The 18870-nt window shown below is 36.5% G+C and overlaps 1 protein-coding gene across 2 annotated transcripts in view; it reads right to left on the reverse strand.

Annotated features, from left to right (window-relative positions):
- Positions 1-7568: 7568 nt before the first annotated feature.
- STK17B (serine/threonine kinase 17b) overlaps positions 7569-18870 on the reverse strand; it is a 30165-nt gene continuing 18863 nt past the window's right edge. For both annotated transcript variants that reach the window (XM_019974276.2, XM_019974281.2), the window contains exons 4-8: positions 17197-17341; positions 15926-16052; positions 14367-14415; positions 13022-13201; positions 7569-10977 (exon numbers count right to left, since the gene is read on the reverse strand). In XM_019974276.2, the coding sequence (XP_019829835.1) occupies positions 10695-10977; positions 13022-13201; positions 14367-14415; positions 15926-16052; positions 17197-17341 (784 nt within the window). In that variant the 3' untranslated portion in view covers positions 7569-10694. The remainder of the gene's footprint in view (positions 10978-13021; positions 13202-14366; positions 14416-15925; positions 16053-17196; positions 17342-18870) is intronic.

Genomic DNA, 18870 nt, shown 5'->3' on the forward strand with positions numbered 1-18870 from the left:
TGTTTGAAATGTTCTTACAGTCACAGGAGATAATTACTACAGTCTCTAGTCAAGTTTCAGATGGTTCACTCATAGATCCCTGCCTTTTTAAGAATAGAGTTTAGATTATGCTTCCTGAGTGAAAGAGTTATTTTTGAGAGAAATTAATTTAACTCACAGGCTTTTACTATAATTCAAAGTAAATGTGAGCTTCCTTATCCAGGAACTGGAAAAAGATTTATTTACATTTGCAATCATTTTGACAAAAACTCTACATAAATCTCACATATAGAGGTTATTTCCATTTCTAACCATTCTAAGATAAATGTAGTCTAGCCAGTTTAATTTAGATGGCCTTTGTTTGTTGTTTAATTTTCACAGGCATTTTAGACAACCCACAAATGACACCTATTCCTACAATCACACAGTGGGGCTGGGGTAGGGGAGCGACCATAAATATTTCTGTGGTTATTTTTCAGAAAATATAATTTGCCACTAGGGATGACTTTTAAAGCTTATATTAGTCATTTTCACTTTTGCATGAATATATTCCTTTCTGAGATGCAATTTTCATAAGAGGGAGAAAACCTGAGTACAAAGCCTTAAAGGAATTGGGAAGGGAGCATAAAGAAGGAAATGAGGTGCTTACAGAAGTAGAGACAGGTTTACCTACCACCACTCTGGCAGGGCAATCCATAAACACCTAAGTGTCTTATGCTCCTATCTCTGTTGATAGAAATGGTGGGTATGCTACTAAAAAAAAACAAACCTGTCTGAATTCATTCCATTCTTCATCCAATCAGTTTTCATCCTATATTACCTCTCTTCTTCTCCCAAACCATGCCTTACTGAAGACGTGACTTCACTGCAGGTTAATATGACTCTAATATGGAGAGCTGCATTGCGGAAGGCACTGAAGGGCGTTGTTCAATTTCACTGGCCTACCTGCAGTTAGTTTCCTCATTCAGTCAGCTATGCAGGGACAACACCTTGGCTTCATGGCCAGCCACAACGTTGACCCAAATTGAGCAACACATTCCAAAGCCAAACTCATTTTCCTCTCAAACATGCTCCTCCTTCACTGTTACCTATATTACTAGATTGATTACCATTAAAATGGTTACTGTATTGCTGATCCTGCTCATAGTGCCAGTTGTCTCGAGTATCTCACTGTGCACACTGCTGAATCCATGAAAGGTGAGGTGTGTGCCAAGAGGCTGGAAGAAGACTCCAGAAGTAGGAGCTGCAGACTTGTTTATTTCCTCCTGGCTAGCACAGGAGCCATGGAGAAGGCAATGGCACCCCACTCCAGTACTCTTGCCTGGAAAATCCCATGGACAGAGGAGCCTAGTAGGGTGCAGTCCATGAGGTCACTAAGAGTCAGACATGACTGAACGACTTCACTTTCACTTTTCACTTTCATGCATTGGAGAAGGAAATAGCAACCTACTCCAGTATTCTCGCCTGGAGAATCCCAAGGACGGGGGAGCCTGGTGGGCTGCTGTCTATGGGGTCGCACAGAGTCAGACACGACTGAAGCGACTCAGCAGCAGCAGCACAGGAGCCGTAGCAACAGCCACAGTCTAACCTCACATAACATAACATAACCTCTCTGCAGTCTCAAGGCCTTCTCAGATGGTGCTTACATAGGCGCACCACACAAAGTAGCCTGTGACCAACCTTGTGGTTTCGAATGTGCAATGCTATAAGTGATCTCAACTGTTACATATTCGTTATTCACAAAATGTGGGGCGAGAGAGCCTGACCACGCCTTCTTAGCTAATTTGTTCTTTCCTTACAGCTAACTGCTGCTGCTAAGTCGCTTCAGTCGTGTCCAACTCTGTGAGACCGCATAGACAGCAGCCCACCAGGCTCCCCCATCCCTGGGATTCTCCAGGCAAAAACACTGGAGTGGGTTGCCATTTCCTTCTCCAATGCACGAAAGTGAAAAGTCAAAGTGAAGTCACTCAGTCGTGTCCGACTCTTGGCGACCTCATGGACTGCAGCCTACCAGGCTCCTCCGTCCATGGGATTTTCCAGGCAAGAGTACTGGAGTGGGGTGCCATTGCTCTTTCCCTACAGTTACTCAGAAGAAAAACTTGAAAATCATCCTTTATATGCTTTATCATCTTATACAGCCAAGTAATTAGGAACTCTAGCAGTTCTAAATCTCAAATCTCACTCGAATCTGTCCATTTCTTTCAGCTTCCTCAGCCACTACCATTTCTTACCAGGGTGACTGAAATAATTCTCCCAAGTAGGTCTCTGCTTTCAAATTTACCTCCTTTCAATGGTCTCCACACAGTGTCCAGACAACGAAAAACATGAATTAAGATTATGTGAAACTGAAACTTCCCTAGTGTTCCTGTGGCTAAGACTCTGTGTTCCCAATACAGGGGCCCAGGGTCTGATCCTGGTTCAGGGAACTAGAATCCCACATGCCTAAACAAAAAGACCCTGCATCAGCAACTAAGATTCAGTGCAGCCAAATACATATTTTTAAAAAGATTATGTGAAACTCTCATTTAAAACTGACATCTCATGACCTTCAAGTAAAAGGCCTGCCCCAGCAGCTGCCCTCCTCTCCAGCCCTAGTCTCACCTATCTCTGGAGATTTTTTTGGTCTCTTCAATGAATCTGGCATTTTGTGCCTCAGGGCCCATTCTGCCTGAAGAAGGTCTTCTTATGCAGTCTATCTAAGAAGCAGCTTTTAGGACTTCTTTGGGGGTCCAGTAGCTAAGATACTGTGCTCCTACTGTAGCAGCTTGGGTTCAATCCCTCATCAGAGAACTAGGTTCCGCATGCTGCAACTAAAGATCCCATTTGCTGCGGCACAGTCAAATAAATATTTAACTAGTCTTTCCTACTTAGCAAGCACTAAGTAAATACTATGACTTAGATGATTCAGTCCTAACTTTAATTGATTTATGATACATTTTCAGTTTTTAATCAAGCATGTATAAATTAAAATTTAATCTATTTTCCTAAATGATGCAGATTCTAATCACTTTCTCCTGTTTGTATGAGACGAGTCGCCAGTCCAGGTTCAATGCACGATGCTGGATGCTTGGGGCTGGTGCACTGGGACAGCCCAGAGGGAGGGTATGGGGAGGGAGGAGGGAGGAGGGTTCAGGATGGGGAGTACGGGTATACCTGTGGTGGATTCATTTCGATGTTGGGCAAAACTAATACAATATTGTAAAGTTTAAAAAAATAAAATTAAATTAAAAAATAAATAAATAAAAATTTAATACTGGAAAATTTAATTCCAATCTGGTGTGATAGAAAGGGCAGAGAAGACATTTGAACCCAGGTGGACTTGAGCTCAAATCCTCACATGTGATAATTAGGTAACTGAAAAATTGCTTAACCCTGAGACTCAGTTTGAGGAAATCTACAAAATGAAAGAAATACAATCATCCCTCAGTATCTGTGAAAGATTGATTCCAGGAGAATTGAGAATAGTAAAATCTGCAGATGGCTTAGTTCCCTATAAAAAATATATTTTCATATAACAAACCTATGCACAGCCTTCAATATACTTTAAATAATAAGATTTCTTATAAGACCTAATACAATCGTCACAACACAAACTCTGCTTTTGGAAAATTTCTGGAATTTTTTTCAAATATTTTCCATCTGCTGTTGGTTGTATCCATGGATGCAGAACCAGTGGATAACAGAAGACCAACTGTATTCAATTTGCAGAGTTGTAAAGATTAAATGAAACAGCTTGAATAAAAGGGTCAAATATAATTCTCATGTGTGCCCTTCAGTCAGTCAATTCAGTCACTTAGTCATGTCTGACTTTTTACAACCCCATGGACTGTAGCACACCAGGCCTCTCTGTCCATCACCAACTCCCAGAGTCCACCCAAACCCATGTCCATTGAGTTGGTGATGCCATCCAACCATCTCATCCTGTCATCCCCTTCTCCTCCTACTTTCAATCTTTCCCAGAATCAGAGTCTTTTCAAATGAGTCGGTTCTTCACATCAGGTGGCCAAAGTATTGTGGTTTCAGCTTCAGCATCAATCCTTCCAATGAATATTCAGGACTGATTTCCTTTAGGATGGACTGGTTGGCTCTCCTTGCTGTTGAAGGGACTCTCAAGAGTCTCCTCCAACACCACAGTTTAAAAGCATCTATTCTTCGGTGCTCAGCTTTCTTTATTGTCCAACTCTCACATCCATACATGACAACTAGAAAAACCATAGCTTTGACTAGACGGACCTTTGTTGGCAAAGTAATGTCTCTGCTTTTTAATATGCTGTCTAGGTTGGTCATAACTTTTCTTCCAAGGACCATGCATCTTTTAATTTCATGGCTGTAGTTACCATCTGCAGTGATTTTGGAGCCCTCCAAAATAAAGTCTGTCACTGTTTCTACTGTTTCCCCATCTATTTGCCATGAAGTGATGGGACCAAATGCCATGATCTTAGTTTTCTGAATGTTGAGTTGTAAGCCAACTTTTTCACTCTCCTCTTTCATCAAGAGGCACTTTAGTTCTTATTCACTTTCTGCTATAAGGGTGGTGTCATCTGTATATCTGAGGTTATTGATATTCTCCCAGCAATCTTTAACTTGTGCTTCATCCAGCCCAGAATTTCTCATGATGTACTCTGCATATAAGTTAAATAAGCAGGATAAAAATAAATAGCCTTGACATACTCTTTTCCCTATTTGAAACAAGTCTGTTGTTCCATGTCCAGTTCTAACTGTTGTCTCCTGACCTGTATACAGATTTCTCAAGAGGCAGGTCAGGTGGTCTGGTATTCCCATCTCTTTAAGAATTTTCCATAGTTTGTTGTGATCCACACAGTCAAAGGCTTTGGCATAGTCAGTAAAGCAGATGTTTTTCTGGAACTCTCTTGCTTTTTCAATGATCCAACTGATGTTGACAATTTGATCTCTGGTTCTTCTGCCTTTTCTAAATCCAGCTTGAACATCTGGAAGTTGTTCATGTACTGTTGAAGCCTGGCTTGGAGAATTTTGAGCATCACTTTGCTAGCATGTGAGATGAATGCAATTGTGTGGTAGTTTGAACATTCTTTGGCATTGAGATGAAAACTGACCTTTTCCAGTCCTGTGGCCACTGCTGAGTTTTCCAAATTTGCTGGCATACTGAGTGCAGCACTTTCACAGCATCATCTTTTAGGATTTGAAATAGCTCAACTGGAATTCCATCACCTCCACTAGCTTTTTTTGTAGTGATGCTTCCTTAGGTCCACTTGACTTTGCATTCCAGGATGTCTGGCTCTAGGTGAGTGATCATACCATCATGATTAACTGGGTCATGAGGATCTTTTTTGTATAGTTCTTCTGTGTATTCTTGCCACCTCTTCTTAATATCTTTTGCTTTAGTTAAGGTCCATACCATTTCTGTCCTTTACTGTGTCCACCTTTGCATGAAATGTTCCCTTGGTATCCCTAATTTGGGCCCTTAGTAAACTATATTCTTCCTCTTTTAATTAACATCTTATATATCTCTGAATAGATATCTTCACAGGCAATATTTTTATATAAACACACAAACACCTATTCACATACCGTGAAGATCTTCAAAATTCACCAGATACTTAGATACAATGTTGTATGCTGTTTGGGACACGGGAGCAAAGCCTAAGTAATTAAATCTCTTACAAATTTGATGATATAAATGGCCTCAGCCACTGGCCATTGTAATTATTCTATTTCTGGGAATAAAGGAGACAGGTTTATTTGCAGTATCCCATGCTTAATCATTAGTATTAAATGAATTAGGACCAGAACTAATCAAAGAAGCAAACAGCTGATTACTGCTGTTTTGTTGAAGAAGTAATTGATGTTCACACAGGTTAAAGCAGCCCAAAAGGCCCCTAAATAAATGGCACAGCTCTTTTTCTCCCTTTATAGCTTGTTTTCAATGGTCTTTAGTCTGTGATTACTTAAATATTCATTTATTTCAGAAGCCTTTTTGTGCAAATCCCAATTAAAAAACCAATCACGTTCTTAATAAATTGGGCTAACAACTTCTTTCAAAAGAAGAAACAAGTAAATTGCAATGTTTCCTTTCTAAAATTTGATTTCCTATGACTGTATAGGCAGTGAATTCAGTTAAAATCAGGAAAGCCTCATAAATTTACTCATAGTGATTGATTAATAGAGGAAGATACATCTGTGACATGAAGAATCTTTGTTCAATAATACTGTCTTCTAATTTTTTCCACATACATTTTGCACTCATTTGTTTACTCAGTATAACTAGAGTGACTCTACAACTTACAATTTTATCTGTAATTGGTGACCCACTTGAATTTTACCATCTGGCTAGAAATATTGATATAATTAGCACATATCTTTCTTTTGGCCTTTCAAAGGGGCATTGCAATCACTAGATTTAAATTCTAGTGGTGAACCACAGAGGGCGGAATCCTTCCGATTAATTATAAAACAATCCCTTTTTTTGCTTATTCTGAAAGTAGACCACAGCATGGAGTTGGCATGGACTCTAAATGTGAGATATTATGCATTTGATGCTGACCACATTTGCGCCCACCCTTGCACATTAGAGATATTCTTAAACAGTTCATACTCCTAAAGCAGAATTCAGTAGTTGTGACAAGGCATTGTCTGATCTGCAAAGCTTAAAAGATTTAATAACTGGCCCTTTATAGAAAAATTTTGTTGACATTTTTCTGGATGATCTAGACAGTCTAGATATAAGTGAAAGAATGTGTACCAGTATGAGCTGAAAGGAAATGAATACAAAATATATAAAGAAATATCATTGATAGAAATTAATAATAGAAAGCGGTGCAGTAAGAGGACAAAATTTTTAGAATGACACCTAGAGATTTAATGCTGTGTTAACTAAGGGAGATAACATGAATCCAGGAAGTTCAGGCGAGGAGGTAATACAGAAAGGGAGAATATGATCATCAATTTACTTAGAAGTAGTTTACATTTGAGGATACTTATATCCAAATAAGGAGAAGGAAATGGCAACCCACTCTGGTGTTCTTGCCTGGAGAATCCCAGGGACGGGGGAGCCTGGTGGGCTCCCCTCTATGGGGTCGCACAGAGTCGGACACGACTGAAGCGACTTAGCAGCAGCAGCAGCATATCCAAATAAAGATAACACATGTAACTTCAGTGACTAGGAGGAAAAGGGGCTAAAGAGAAAAACTAGGGAGTGCCTGTGTGTCAGAAAAAGAAGATATGGAACCTGAAGGTGCTCACACAACTGAAAAAAAAGTTCCAAATTTTTATCAATACCTCCTTCCTACGAATTGTCAAGTCTGCACATCATTTCTCTCATCACACTTCATACTTCTTACATGGTGATTTTGCTCATCTCTATGCAACACAGTGCACTGCCATACATTGACATTTTCTAAAAGTATTATTACTTAGAAGAAGTTAACAGCCCTTCTTGTTTTCAAATTTATGTGCTTTATCCAACAGACTGGGTCTAATAAACATGGCTGTATTAGAAAAGGAGTTCAAAGACGATGTGAGTTCAAGACTAGAGAGGCTCCAGGCAAGGAGGTTAGCATTTAGGAATAAAGACTTTAGAAGTACTTTAAAGCAAAAGACAACCACAAATGTTAAAAAAATGCTTTTTAATTTGTAACCGAAAGGATCATTAAGTTGATGTAATTTTTCTTTTACTGGAGTATTCAAAACAATTGTAGGCCATATGCCTTAAGCAACATGATTACTGAATAAAAGTTGAGATGGACGGCAATTGTAATTTATGTGAAATTTATACTTGAGTTTTAAGTTCTTTAAACTTTCATAAAATTATAAACTAATAATAATTCCCCAAATTGGAAGTCAGATAACTTATTCTAATACAATTCAAAATTAAAGTACAATTGCTTATACAACAATGAATAAGGACAAGTTTCCAAGTCAGATGTCAAACTGAAAATTCAAATACAAACAGAGGAAATGTAAACAGTTATAAAATATCAACAGTTATAAATGTTACTTACTTACAGAAAGGCTATTCAAATTTTGGTCTATGAATGATTTGTGACTCATTCAAAATGAAAGAAAGAACTTGTGCCAGAATGGAAATCTATTATGTCACTAATTGGCTATTTCTTTTATAACAAGACTTTCTTGATAAAGGAAGCAGTGTGCTGATTTATATTCTGGCACAGGTGCCTTATCTCATTACAACCTGGAGAACAGGTCCTGCTTACTTTCTTTAAAGTGCCATGATAATTTTACCCCTCAGAGTTAGGTTACTTTTAGTGTGGGGGGAAAAAGTTGAAATGACACATGATTGTCAGCTATACCTCTTCTATTTTTAATCCCATTGATCCAAAGATCCTAACCAAAAAGCAAATTATACTTTATAAATTCATCACAATATAACATTAATCTTCAGATGATTACTGACATCTATTCACCTCTGAGGGGATCTCCATATTCCCACTTCAGTGACATATATCAACCGTTTTGATTAACACTTGCTTTCAATCTTGCGGGAAGAAAGTACGAATTATTTTATAATTATCAAGAAAAAATTTAATAAGTAATAGTTATTTGTGAATAAGTTCCTCTAAAAATTGGTTTATTTTCATATATCAATCAGAGAAAATTTTAAGTTCATCTTTATGAAAAAATTGAACTTTTATACTGTTTGGGTAACAACCAGTTGCTTTTATAATGAAAATTGGTAGGGAAAAAGGTATGGGAATTTATAACCCTGTGTATTCTATTAACTAAGGGGAAGCAGATAAACTATTTTAAGATTCCTCAGAATAAAAGTAATTAGCATAAAATATTTTTTAAGAAACAGTTTATAATTCAAAATCCAAACATTGCTTGATTTTTAGTATGGCATAATTCCTCTGGAAATTAAAAAATATAATATGGTCTTTTGTAAAAGTAATAATTTCCTCTTTCTCCAATGACTTACTAAACTTTACCTGCATTAGCTTAATACTGAAGGCAAATAAATGGACAACCAACGATTCAGAAAAAAATCATCAGTTTTAGATATACAGAAGCCCAATTAGCTTCTGCAGTGACTAGTTTACTGAACCGATAACTACTTCTTAAGGAAGTTAAATGTATATTTACATGTCTTAAGATGAGAGCTTCTTAAGCACCTGAGCTGAGTGCAATATACTGGAGGGAAGAATCTCTAACAGAAAGTTGTCTAAGGACTTATTTCATCTATCTATACATATATACATACATCTATACAAACACATTTACACATATATACACACACAAGCAGAAATAACTTTTCCTTCAAGAAATGTTGAAGATGTAAAAGGAATTCTCCATTTACCTAAATAAAGCAATCTGATGATTATTTAAAAGTTTTTAAGTTATTTGGAATCTCACAAAATTTCAAGAAGTCTTTCTAGAATAACATATAATTCAAAGGGAAAAAACGCAAGGATTTCTTTTGACAAAACCGAATTTCTTTTGACACAGTATTATGGTTGCAAACTTATAGTTATCTTAACTTGATAACATGAGTTTAAATAGTCTCCAGGTGGAAAGTCATCAAAGATTACCCAGTAGGAGTCAATCCCCACCCCCTTAGGACTGAACATAGTCACTGGCCTCCCATAATTCTGCTGTCCTTGGACTGTTACTTGCAGTGGCCCCAGCAAAACACCATTAAAGGCCACTCTGCTGAGCCTTGTCACACACTAGGAAGAGTTCTTCGCAACTTTAGAAGAGCTTGAGGTCATCCTGTTTTATGATCACATTCACCTTGCTACTGCTGACTGGCATTGTGCTAGCGGTCCTAGTGTGCTATGATATGTTTTATGCATACTTTTACAACTCTGAATGATTGGCTTGTACTCTAAGACTCAGAAGATACTTAAAATTCTGCAAGTTGTGTTAAGTTTCTGTCAGTACTTTCTTCTACATTCAATTAATATGTTTCATTGACTGAAAATAGAGCACATTCAGTTTCATCTAAGTATCTTCTACTCTAGAGAATCTGGAGGACAAAAACCCTCTACACTTGTATAGCTTCTATTCTCCATCCTTCAGACCTTGTTAAATCTGAAGTATGGTGAGAGTGGGCAAAAGACATTTGAGTTAAAAATGATGCCATGCTGTTCTTTTCTCTGTTTTAACTTGTATAGAATATCCCTAAATCCAGTTTCTAACCCCTCCTCTGCTCTGGTTAAAGGACCTGTCTCATATAGCAGATCATATGTAATGTAGTTTCAAAATATCCATGATTTAAAAACATTTTCAAGTGTTAAATATCTCGAGCATCTATAGAATAGCTATATTTTTATTTAAACTTGAAACTGTCATCCTAAACAAAATTATGTCAATAGAGGCATGGTGTAGGGCTTACCTTGGAGAATCTATTAAATTTAAATGTCTTCATTTTGTTTAGTTTACATCAACCATAATATAACCCAAATCACTTTTTTCCTGATATGGAAGACATTCTGATAAATTCATTTGAACCCAAACTCTTTCATTAACATGTAAACTCACAAGTACAATTTTATTTTTGTTATATATTTAAATATTTTTTGAAGAGTTGATATCTCAGTATAGGGAATGAAATTGTGCTAGTCACTACTAATTTAGCATTCAAACATTTCCCTAAATTCTTCAATGCAAAAGTGCATTTACAATATAAACATGCCATATATGAAGTTACAAACCACAATCTCACACTGGAGTGGATTTCAGATTCCAGACTCAGTTCAAATGGGGTGAGGAGGAAAGTGCTAACAGAGCAAATCGGACACAAGCTCGTGGGGGCTGGGCAGCGAGTCGTCAAAGCGGAATCTCTTGGACACCGTGCTGCTGTCCTCTGGGATGTTCTCTTTGTCTTCCCGGTCACTGCAGGTGCCATTACAAGAGGGCCTGTGAGTCCTGTCCTCAGAGGACCTTACTGGATGATCCTGACTTTGAGAGAAACTGGAGGTTTCTTCAGGGTGAAACAAGTTTCCAAAGTCCCACTGCTGTAGCCAAGAATGAGAAAGGCAGATTTCGGCTGTAGGTCTTTTCCTTTGAACGAAAGCACCAAGAAAAGATTGAGATCTAAAAATCGGGTTGCAAACGTCTATAGTTCAGTACATTATAGGCTTTTTAAAATTTATTCTGAAAATAATACATACCCATAGTACAGGATGGAATAAGAAAAGTGGAAACCTACAGTTTAAGTCTGACATGTACTAAAAATTCAATTTATCATGAAGCTTACAGACAGGACTATCTAATCAAAACACTTGGGAACATATTTTAGCCTTGCAAATAAAAATCAGTAAAATTATAAGGACTCTTGGGTTTATAAACCCTTTGAAGGAAAATACATGTAAGTAAATTATAATCTCTATTATTAATTTTATTAATAATAAAATTTTATTCTTAAAACTTTATTCTTAAAAAGTAGTAACAGTTAAATCTTGAAAACAGAGACTACTCTTCAAAGATGTTTATCTAATATTTTTAGTTTTTAAATTTTGTTTTCTCTTGTGAAAGCACCATGGTCAAATATCACAATATTTCAGAAAGAAAGAAAACTTCAACCTTAACATAACCACCATTACCATTAGAACGTAGGTTTCCTTAGTCTTTGTTTTTATGTTCCATTTTTATGATTATAAAAAAATTAAGGTGCTCATTACAGGGTGAAAAATATTTAAGAAAACTAAACAGTTTAAAACTATAAACACATAGAATAATCACTATTTCTATTAAATAACCATCTATGAATGGTAGCCTGCCAGGCTCCTCTGCCCATAGGATTTTCCAGGCAAGAATACTGGAGTGGGTTGCCATGTCCTCCTCCAGGGGATCTTCCTGACCCAGGGATCGAACCATGACTCTTATGTCTCCTGCACTGGCAGGTGGGTTCTTTACCAAGAGCACTACCTGGGAAGCCCAAAATAGAGCTAGTCAGTGTTTGTTAAGACTTGCATTAAGCGTAGGTCTTCTTTTTAAGCAAATAAGGAAAGTGAATCCTCCAGGAGATTAAGTAACTGTCAGAGAGAGAAGACTTGACAAGTAACAAAACCAGGATCCCAGCCCAAGACAGTATATCACAGCTTCTGAGTTACATGCAGCCAAGGCATTTTAAGGTAAAAAGGGCTGACCCGGAGGCTTCCCAGATGGCTCAGCAGTGAAGAATTCACCAGCAATGCAGGAGACATGGGTTCCATCCCTGGGTTGGGAAGATCCCCTGGAGGAGGAAATGGCAATTCACTCCAGTATTCCTGCCTGGAAAATCCCATAGACAGGGGAGCCTGGTGGGCTACAGTCCATAGGGTTGCAAAGAGTCAGACACAACTGAGCAACTGAGTACACACATACAGGACTTATCCAGGTAAAGAAAAGGAGGTCAGCTTTTTCTTTTCCTGCTTTGAAGTTGCCAATGAGCGAGGTAAGAGTTTTAAGACATACTTTCAAGTACCTTCTTTAGTAGGCAAAGAGTATCTGCTGCTTAAAAATTTGACAATCAGTATGTGAACTTGTTATACAACTATGGTTATTTCACTATAAATAATTCATAACAAAGTCTCATCATAACCAGCCATGTATATTATAAATCTTTGGTGTGTGTGTTCAGTTGCTCAGTTGTGCCTGACTCCTTGTGACCCCATAGACTATAGCCCACCAGGCTCCTCTGTCCATGGAATTTTCCAGAATACTGGAGTGTGTTGCCATTTCTTCCTCCATGGGATCTTCCTGACCCAGGGACTGAACCCACGTCTCCTGTGTCTCATGCGTTGCAGTGGATTCTTTACTGCTGAGCCATCAGTTCTACTACTAATCATTTTAAGGAATTTCAGAGGATAGTAGCAGATTGACAGAAGAGATAATCCAAATCTTCTCTTCATTTCAAGATTTCTTGTTATATATTTTATATGTCCTATGTTTGAAGTTATGGATTTGCCATTTAATGATCTCTCATACCACCTCTCTTCCCATTTTACCTGAAACTTGAGAGAGCATACATCCAATAATTTTATACTGTTTTATAATATATCTTTCTTAATAATCATATGTAATTTATTTTGTAATAGTATTTAAGTAAATTAATATTACTTACTCTGGATTTTTTACTAAAAGCCTCTGGATGAAGTCTGTGGCCAGCTGTGAAACTGATGAAAAAGTTTCTTCCGAATAATCTACATTAACTTGAGAAATATTGAGGTATGTTTCCTGATTATCTTCTCCCACAAATGGGGATGTGTGAGTTAATAACATATATGCTATTACACCAACATTCCTGAAAAAACAAATAACTGAGAAGATGGGAACTTAAAATGTGTGTTAATCTTAAAACATTTATATAAAGTAAAATTGATTCTCAACATATTCCTGTCCTCAAATCTTGTGCAGTTAAACTAAACTGCTTTTCAAAGTTCCCATAGTATACTATTAAAGCTGAAATAATTATGCTGTCTCAAATTTGCCTCACAGAAAAAGACTGAGGGAATGCACATGTATGTTATATAAAAATAATGTATTAAATATGTATCATTATATCTACAGTCTGCCCTTCACACAGATACCTGTTTATCAAGTACACAAAGCTGTCCTGAGTGGCATTTCCAAAACGATGTTCAATGACACAGTAGTGATCTGTGAGACATAAATAGGATTCCATACAAACAGAGACTGCAGGTTTGGTAAAGCACAGTATTGGGCAGACAGATTTCCTTTTAATTGCAAAACTTTTAGAACCATAAATATGTGAATGACAACTCCTGTGTTCAGGAACCAGAAAAAGACAATACATACATAGCACCTATTTCACCCACTTATTTAGCCACAAGACCCTTTTTTCTTAGCAAATCCATTTCTTCCCCCTACATGGCAAACTAAACTCTTCCTCTTGGTCTGATGGAGTCAAGTCTGCCACTGTAGTCTCAAGTAAAGTTCTGGTGCCAATGCCATCTCTACCCTATAATGTTCTCTCTGTGACAACCATATAAACTCACAATACCCAAGAAATACACTCTTATAAAACTAAACTTTTAAATGGATCTAATCGCATTTTTCTATTGAGTAAATATCTTCCTAGTTCTCCTAGACCTAGATCATATGTCTCCCATCTGGTGCTTGTCTGCTGCTTCCCTTATGGTTATTAAATAGTATTCTATCTTTATTATAGAACATACAGCACAATAGTGTGACTATTTTGTTCTTTTATCAGAAGGAGTCTTCCTCCAGGAAAGGGATTTTCCTATTTATTCCTGTACTTTGGCTCAGAGCCAAAGTGTTATTAAAAAGAATGAACAGGTAAATATGTTTTTCCTGTGGCATAATAATGATACTCAAATAAAATCTTTTAAAGATAGCCTTACTATTTACATTTTGAACCAAAGAACCACAGAATATGTACTAACCAGCTTTTAATAAAGGAATACAAGTAACTAACAAAATCTTACCACATATCTGTTGCTGTGGTAATGGGATCGTAGTTCAGGATTTCTGGAGCTGAAAGAGAAAATAAAATTCAAATTCAATACTGACAAATCTAAAGACATGAAAATTACTTTGCAGTAAACTGGATTTAATTTTAAAGAATTACCAATATATCAGTAGAAATTTAGCACAGTATTTATCATCCTGTGATTGGACATTTAGATATACCTAGTGTTGAGAAAATTATATAACCAGATGGTTCAAAAGCACCAATGATATTCTGGGAGTAACCAGTAGCTATGCAGTATTTTTTTTTAAACAATTAAGATTAACCTCAGAAAAAGCAATTATGAAGAAGTAAAAGCTAAAATCTTTTTACAATTTTAGTTTTATGACTCTGTTAGGAATTAGTTTGAGTTATTTTAATAGAATGATTTCAGTTTTTCTTCTCAGGGTAAATAGACTCATATGCATTCAAAAATGACACTATGAACAAACCAGCTTCCTGGAAGTGCTTTAGATTTTCAAACAGATTAAATATCCCTTTTACACTATCTAAAACCTAGTTTCCTAAGCAATTAATTTTCCACTGTCTCCTCCTTTGCCCACCCCCCACCAAAAGAATTTAATGGTACAACATAAATTGTCTATACTTTCCGAGCATTACTATAAATTTCAAATTAGTAGAGTCCAAACTAGTATCTATAGTTGAATAACTTTTTAGTTTCACAGTATGATTTCATAACTTCTCCAAGCATAACAGTCTGGTTAATAAAGCCTGTGAGTCACATATATTGTCAGCCTGCATGCACCACCTGCTACCTTTCACATACTTCTGTGAGCTATATTATCTATAATTACAATCATTATTCTAGGACACTGTAGCCTCTATGAGCATTGAGAAGTTAGTAATTTGCTTTGTTTTTCATTTTGGGAAAGTCAGCTCCCTTGCTGAGTAGCACGTATTCTGTTTACTCGTATCTTTTCAATGCCTGCATAGGGATATCAATATGAGCAACAAGAAAAAAGTGTAAAAAGATTGTTACTACAAATTAAAATACTTTACCATTTATGTGCTGCTTTACAGGACTTAAAAACATCTTTCATCTCCATGATCTAATTTGTTGATTTAGTACAATATTCCTAGATTATCTACTAATAGATTCTACCTAACACCCTTCTTTTTCAAAATCCTCCTTTTACAACTCTCAGCAAAAACCTCACTAGGACAGAAGTAAAAGTGACATCTATCAAACAAAAAGGCTTCAAATGCAGTAACACTGATTCAGTTTTCCCCTTTTTTCATTTTCTTCTGCTTCCTAACTTCCTTTTTACCTGTTTTTCTTTATGTACAAAGCTTTTACACACAAACATTAAACTTTTAACTTATATGTCCAATGTCCTGTAAACTGTGATTGTCTCAATTCATTACAATTCATTTAAATGTGTCAAAACCGAATTTCAATGCACTAAAATCCTTGAACCAAATATATCCTGGAGTTACATGCCTTAAAATAGTTCTATATATGTATCACTTATTAATACCTTTCAAAGTGGTATATAAAATAAAGGAAATTCTTACCCAAGTATTCTGGTGTTCCCATGATTTCCCGAAGTTCACATGCATTTCCTATTTTTCGAGACATTCCAAAATCTACAATTTTTATGTCCCCAAGAGGATATATGCTGCTCAATAATATATTCTGGGGCTAATAAAGCACAACAAGAAATGATAAATAATATAAAACAAGAAAAGAATACTAAACTCAAATCAGAGGTAACTTAAGTAGAATTTGTTTAGCTATTAAACATTTATTGAGTCATCCACTAAACATTTACTGAACTACTACTTAGGAGGAGCTATATAGTCAATGACAAATAAAGAAAAAAAATACACTTCAAGAGTATTCTTGGTTTTAATAAAAAAAGATGGATACACTGATTGATTAACTGATTATGATATACAGAATACTCAGTAGTAAAGACTGCTTAATTCTGCTCATAAGAAAGTCCAAGAAGGCTTTGCAGTAGAGATGATGCTTAAGATGAATCCTGAAGGCTAAACAGAAGCATGCCAGTGAGAAAAGTGGTCTAGGGAATAGCACGAAAGAAGGCATGAACAAATAAAAATACATTTACACCCAGAAAGAGCTAATGGTTCCGTACAGTGGTATGGTTCTGTGTCTGACTATTCCCAGGATTGTACCTGAGATAGAAAGAGGCATGGGAGGGTATATGAAAAGGAGATCATCCAGGAAGGGAAGAGTCCAGTGTTCAAACAATGAGAGACAATTTGATTCAGATTTCAAGGTTCTTGTATGGCTACAGAGGAAGGATAAGGAGAAAGGATAGTAAAACGAGAGGCTGAAGTGGTACCTCAGGGGGAAGGGGCCTGAATGGTCTGGGGTGGCGTGTGGAGAAAGGAAAAGCCAAAAGACTAAAAGCCTCAAGAGAAAGATGAATGAGTATAATGGGAGCAAAGGAGTAAGGACTAGCAGGTTACCTTCAAGAGGTAGCTGAAAATTAAGTATTTCAGAGATAGTTTTATAAGACAAAAAGTCCAAGATGTGGCAATAAAAAGTCCAAGATATGGCAGTAAGAACAGGATGGAGTGACATGACAGTAGCATTAGAACACATGTAATGATGGTTTTTAAAAGCCCAGTGATTAATCTGAGCTGCTCACACATGCAGTCTTCTATCAATCAGTACAGAAGTAAGTCCACGTAGCACATGCACAGTCTAGACAAGCATGACCTGTTGTTTCCTCTCAATACCAGTCTGCAGTTAGTTGTGCAAACAAGAGCAGAGAAGGAACAGAGATGTAGTGGTACTTAAAACGACATTACATTACCTTTAAATCAAGGTGTACAATGTTATTCTGATGTAGGTAATGAACTCCTTCAAGTATTTGTTTAATGAGTCTGATAATGTCATTTTCAGAAACCATTTCAGCCAACTCAGGTAAACACAAATTAAAAATTTCTCCACCTGCAGCACTGAAATAGAATTCAAAGAATAGAAACTTGAAAAATCATTGATCTAAAAATGGCAACTTTTAAATACTATATACTTTTAAGTAAAAGATATGGCCACCTAAACTCTAATCTCTCTATATACACACATTTAATGGGGGGTGGTGGATGGTGCTGGGAGGGATTTTTAAGAAATAAAATAAATGACAAGAATGGTTTAAAGTCTGGGTGCTAGTATTTACCTATGAGTTCAGCTCTGCTCTATTTTACTCATTTATTCATTATATATAAACATACCTGTCATCTGTATATAGATAGATATTTTGATTCTCAAGGCAATCATGTGAATCATGGCTATCATTCCCATTTTACAGATAAAGAAATAAGTACAAATAGGTGAAATTAAGTGAGAGGGCAGAATCTGAATCTGTATAATATGGATGAGAATCTACATTCTTAACCAATATCCTGCATTGCAGCTTTACAAAGAATAGTTGGGCCCAGAACCCCAGTTTTTTTCCTTTGTTTATAAGAACTGAAAATCTAAAGAATGCCAACAAATGCATAATGAAAAATTCCTAGATTTAGAATCAAATGATTTAAATTTAAATCGTAAATCTGCTATTTGCCAGCAATATAATTTAGGGTCAATCACTTATTTGAGCTTCCTCATCTGTAAAACAGAGATATAACTGAACTCAACAGATTTTTTTCTAAGGACTAAATCTAAATGAATGAAATAAAAACTGTCAGAAATCATGCAAAAAAATCTAGATGGTTATTAATAAAAACTTATAAGGTATGTTTGGGAATATCTCAAGTACAGTCTACTCTATATGATAAATCAGAAACTCATTTATTTCACAGAACACTATTTCCCCCCTTTGGTTCACTCCTGTATGCACAGCAACAAGAAGAGTGTCTGACACATAGAAGGTACACAGTAAGTGTCTATTGAATGAATGAATAATGGAATAGACAGTCATTCTTCAGAGCAGCTGAAAGTACAATCCATTAGTCTTGGTGACTGTCAAGAGGAAGAAGTATGTCATATATATCTGGAGTCACAAGAAGGAAAAAGAATCAGTGGTCACAAATCTGAGTCTCATTGAAAATCATAGGACTGATCCTTCACACTTGCAGGCCATCGGGTCATCTGTACAGAGCATGCCAATTAGAAGCTGCAGGGCTTGGTTGCTTCACACTTTACAGTATTTCAGAGAAATCTGTGGGACAGCTGCTAAGGCACATGTGGTAATGCTTCAATAATGTTTACTTCATATCTCAATGACTTCCAGCCCCCAAAACTCCCAGAAAGTTCCTAAGAAACTAACTTCAAGATCTGACTTCAAGATTTCACAGTAAAGTCAATCTGAGTATGAAAAATTTACTTTGCTATAAAACATCTAGTAGTGGCCTTCAAAGTTAGGTACCGGAAGACAACGTTAGAAATTCATTCATCTAAAAAAGAAACTAATCTTTGTGAATAGCTAATATTCAGACCAACATGTGGCCCCTCAGTTTACACATCAATTGTCTGTCAAAACCCTGCT

This window comes from Bos indicus, chromosome 2 (assembly GCF_029378745.1).
Source record: "Bos indicus isolate NIAB-ARS_2022 breed Sahiwal x Tharparkar chromosome 2, NIAB-ARS_B.indTharparkar_mat_pri_1.0, whole genome shotgun sequence".
NCBI lineage: Eukaryota > Metazoa > Chordata > Mammalia > Artiodactyla > Bovidae > Bos > Bos indicus.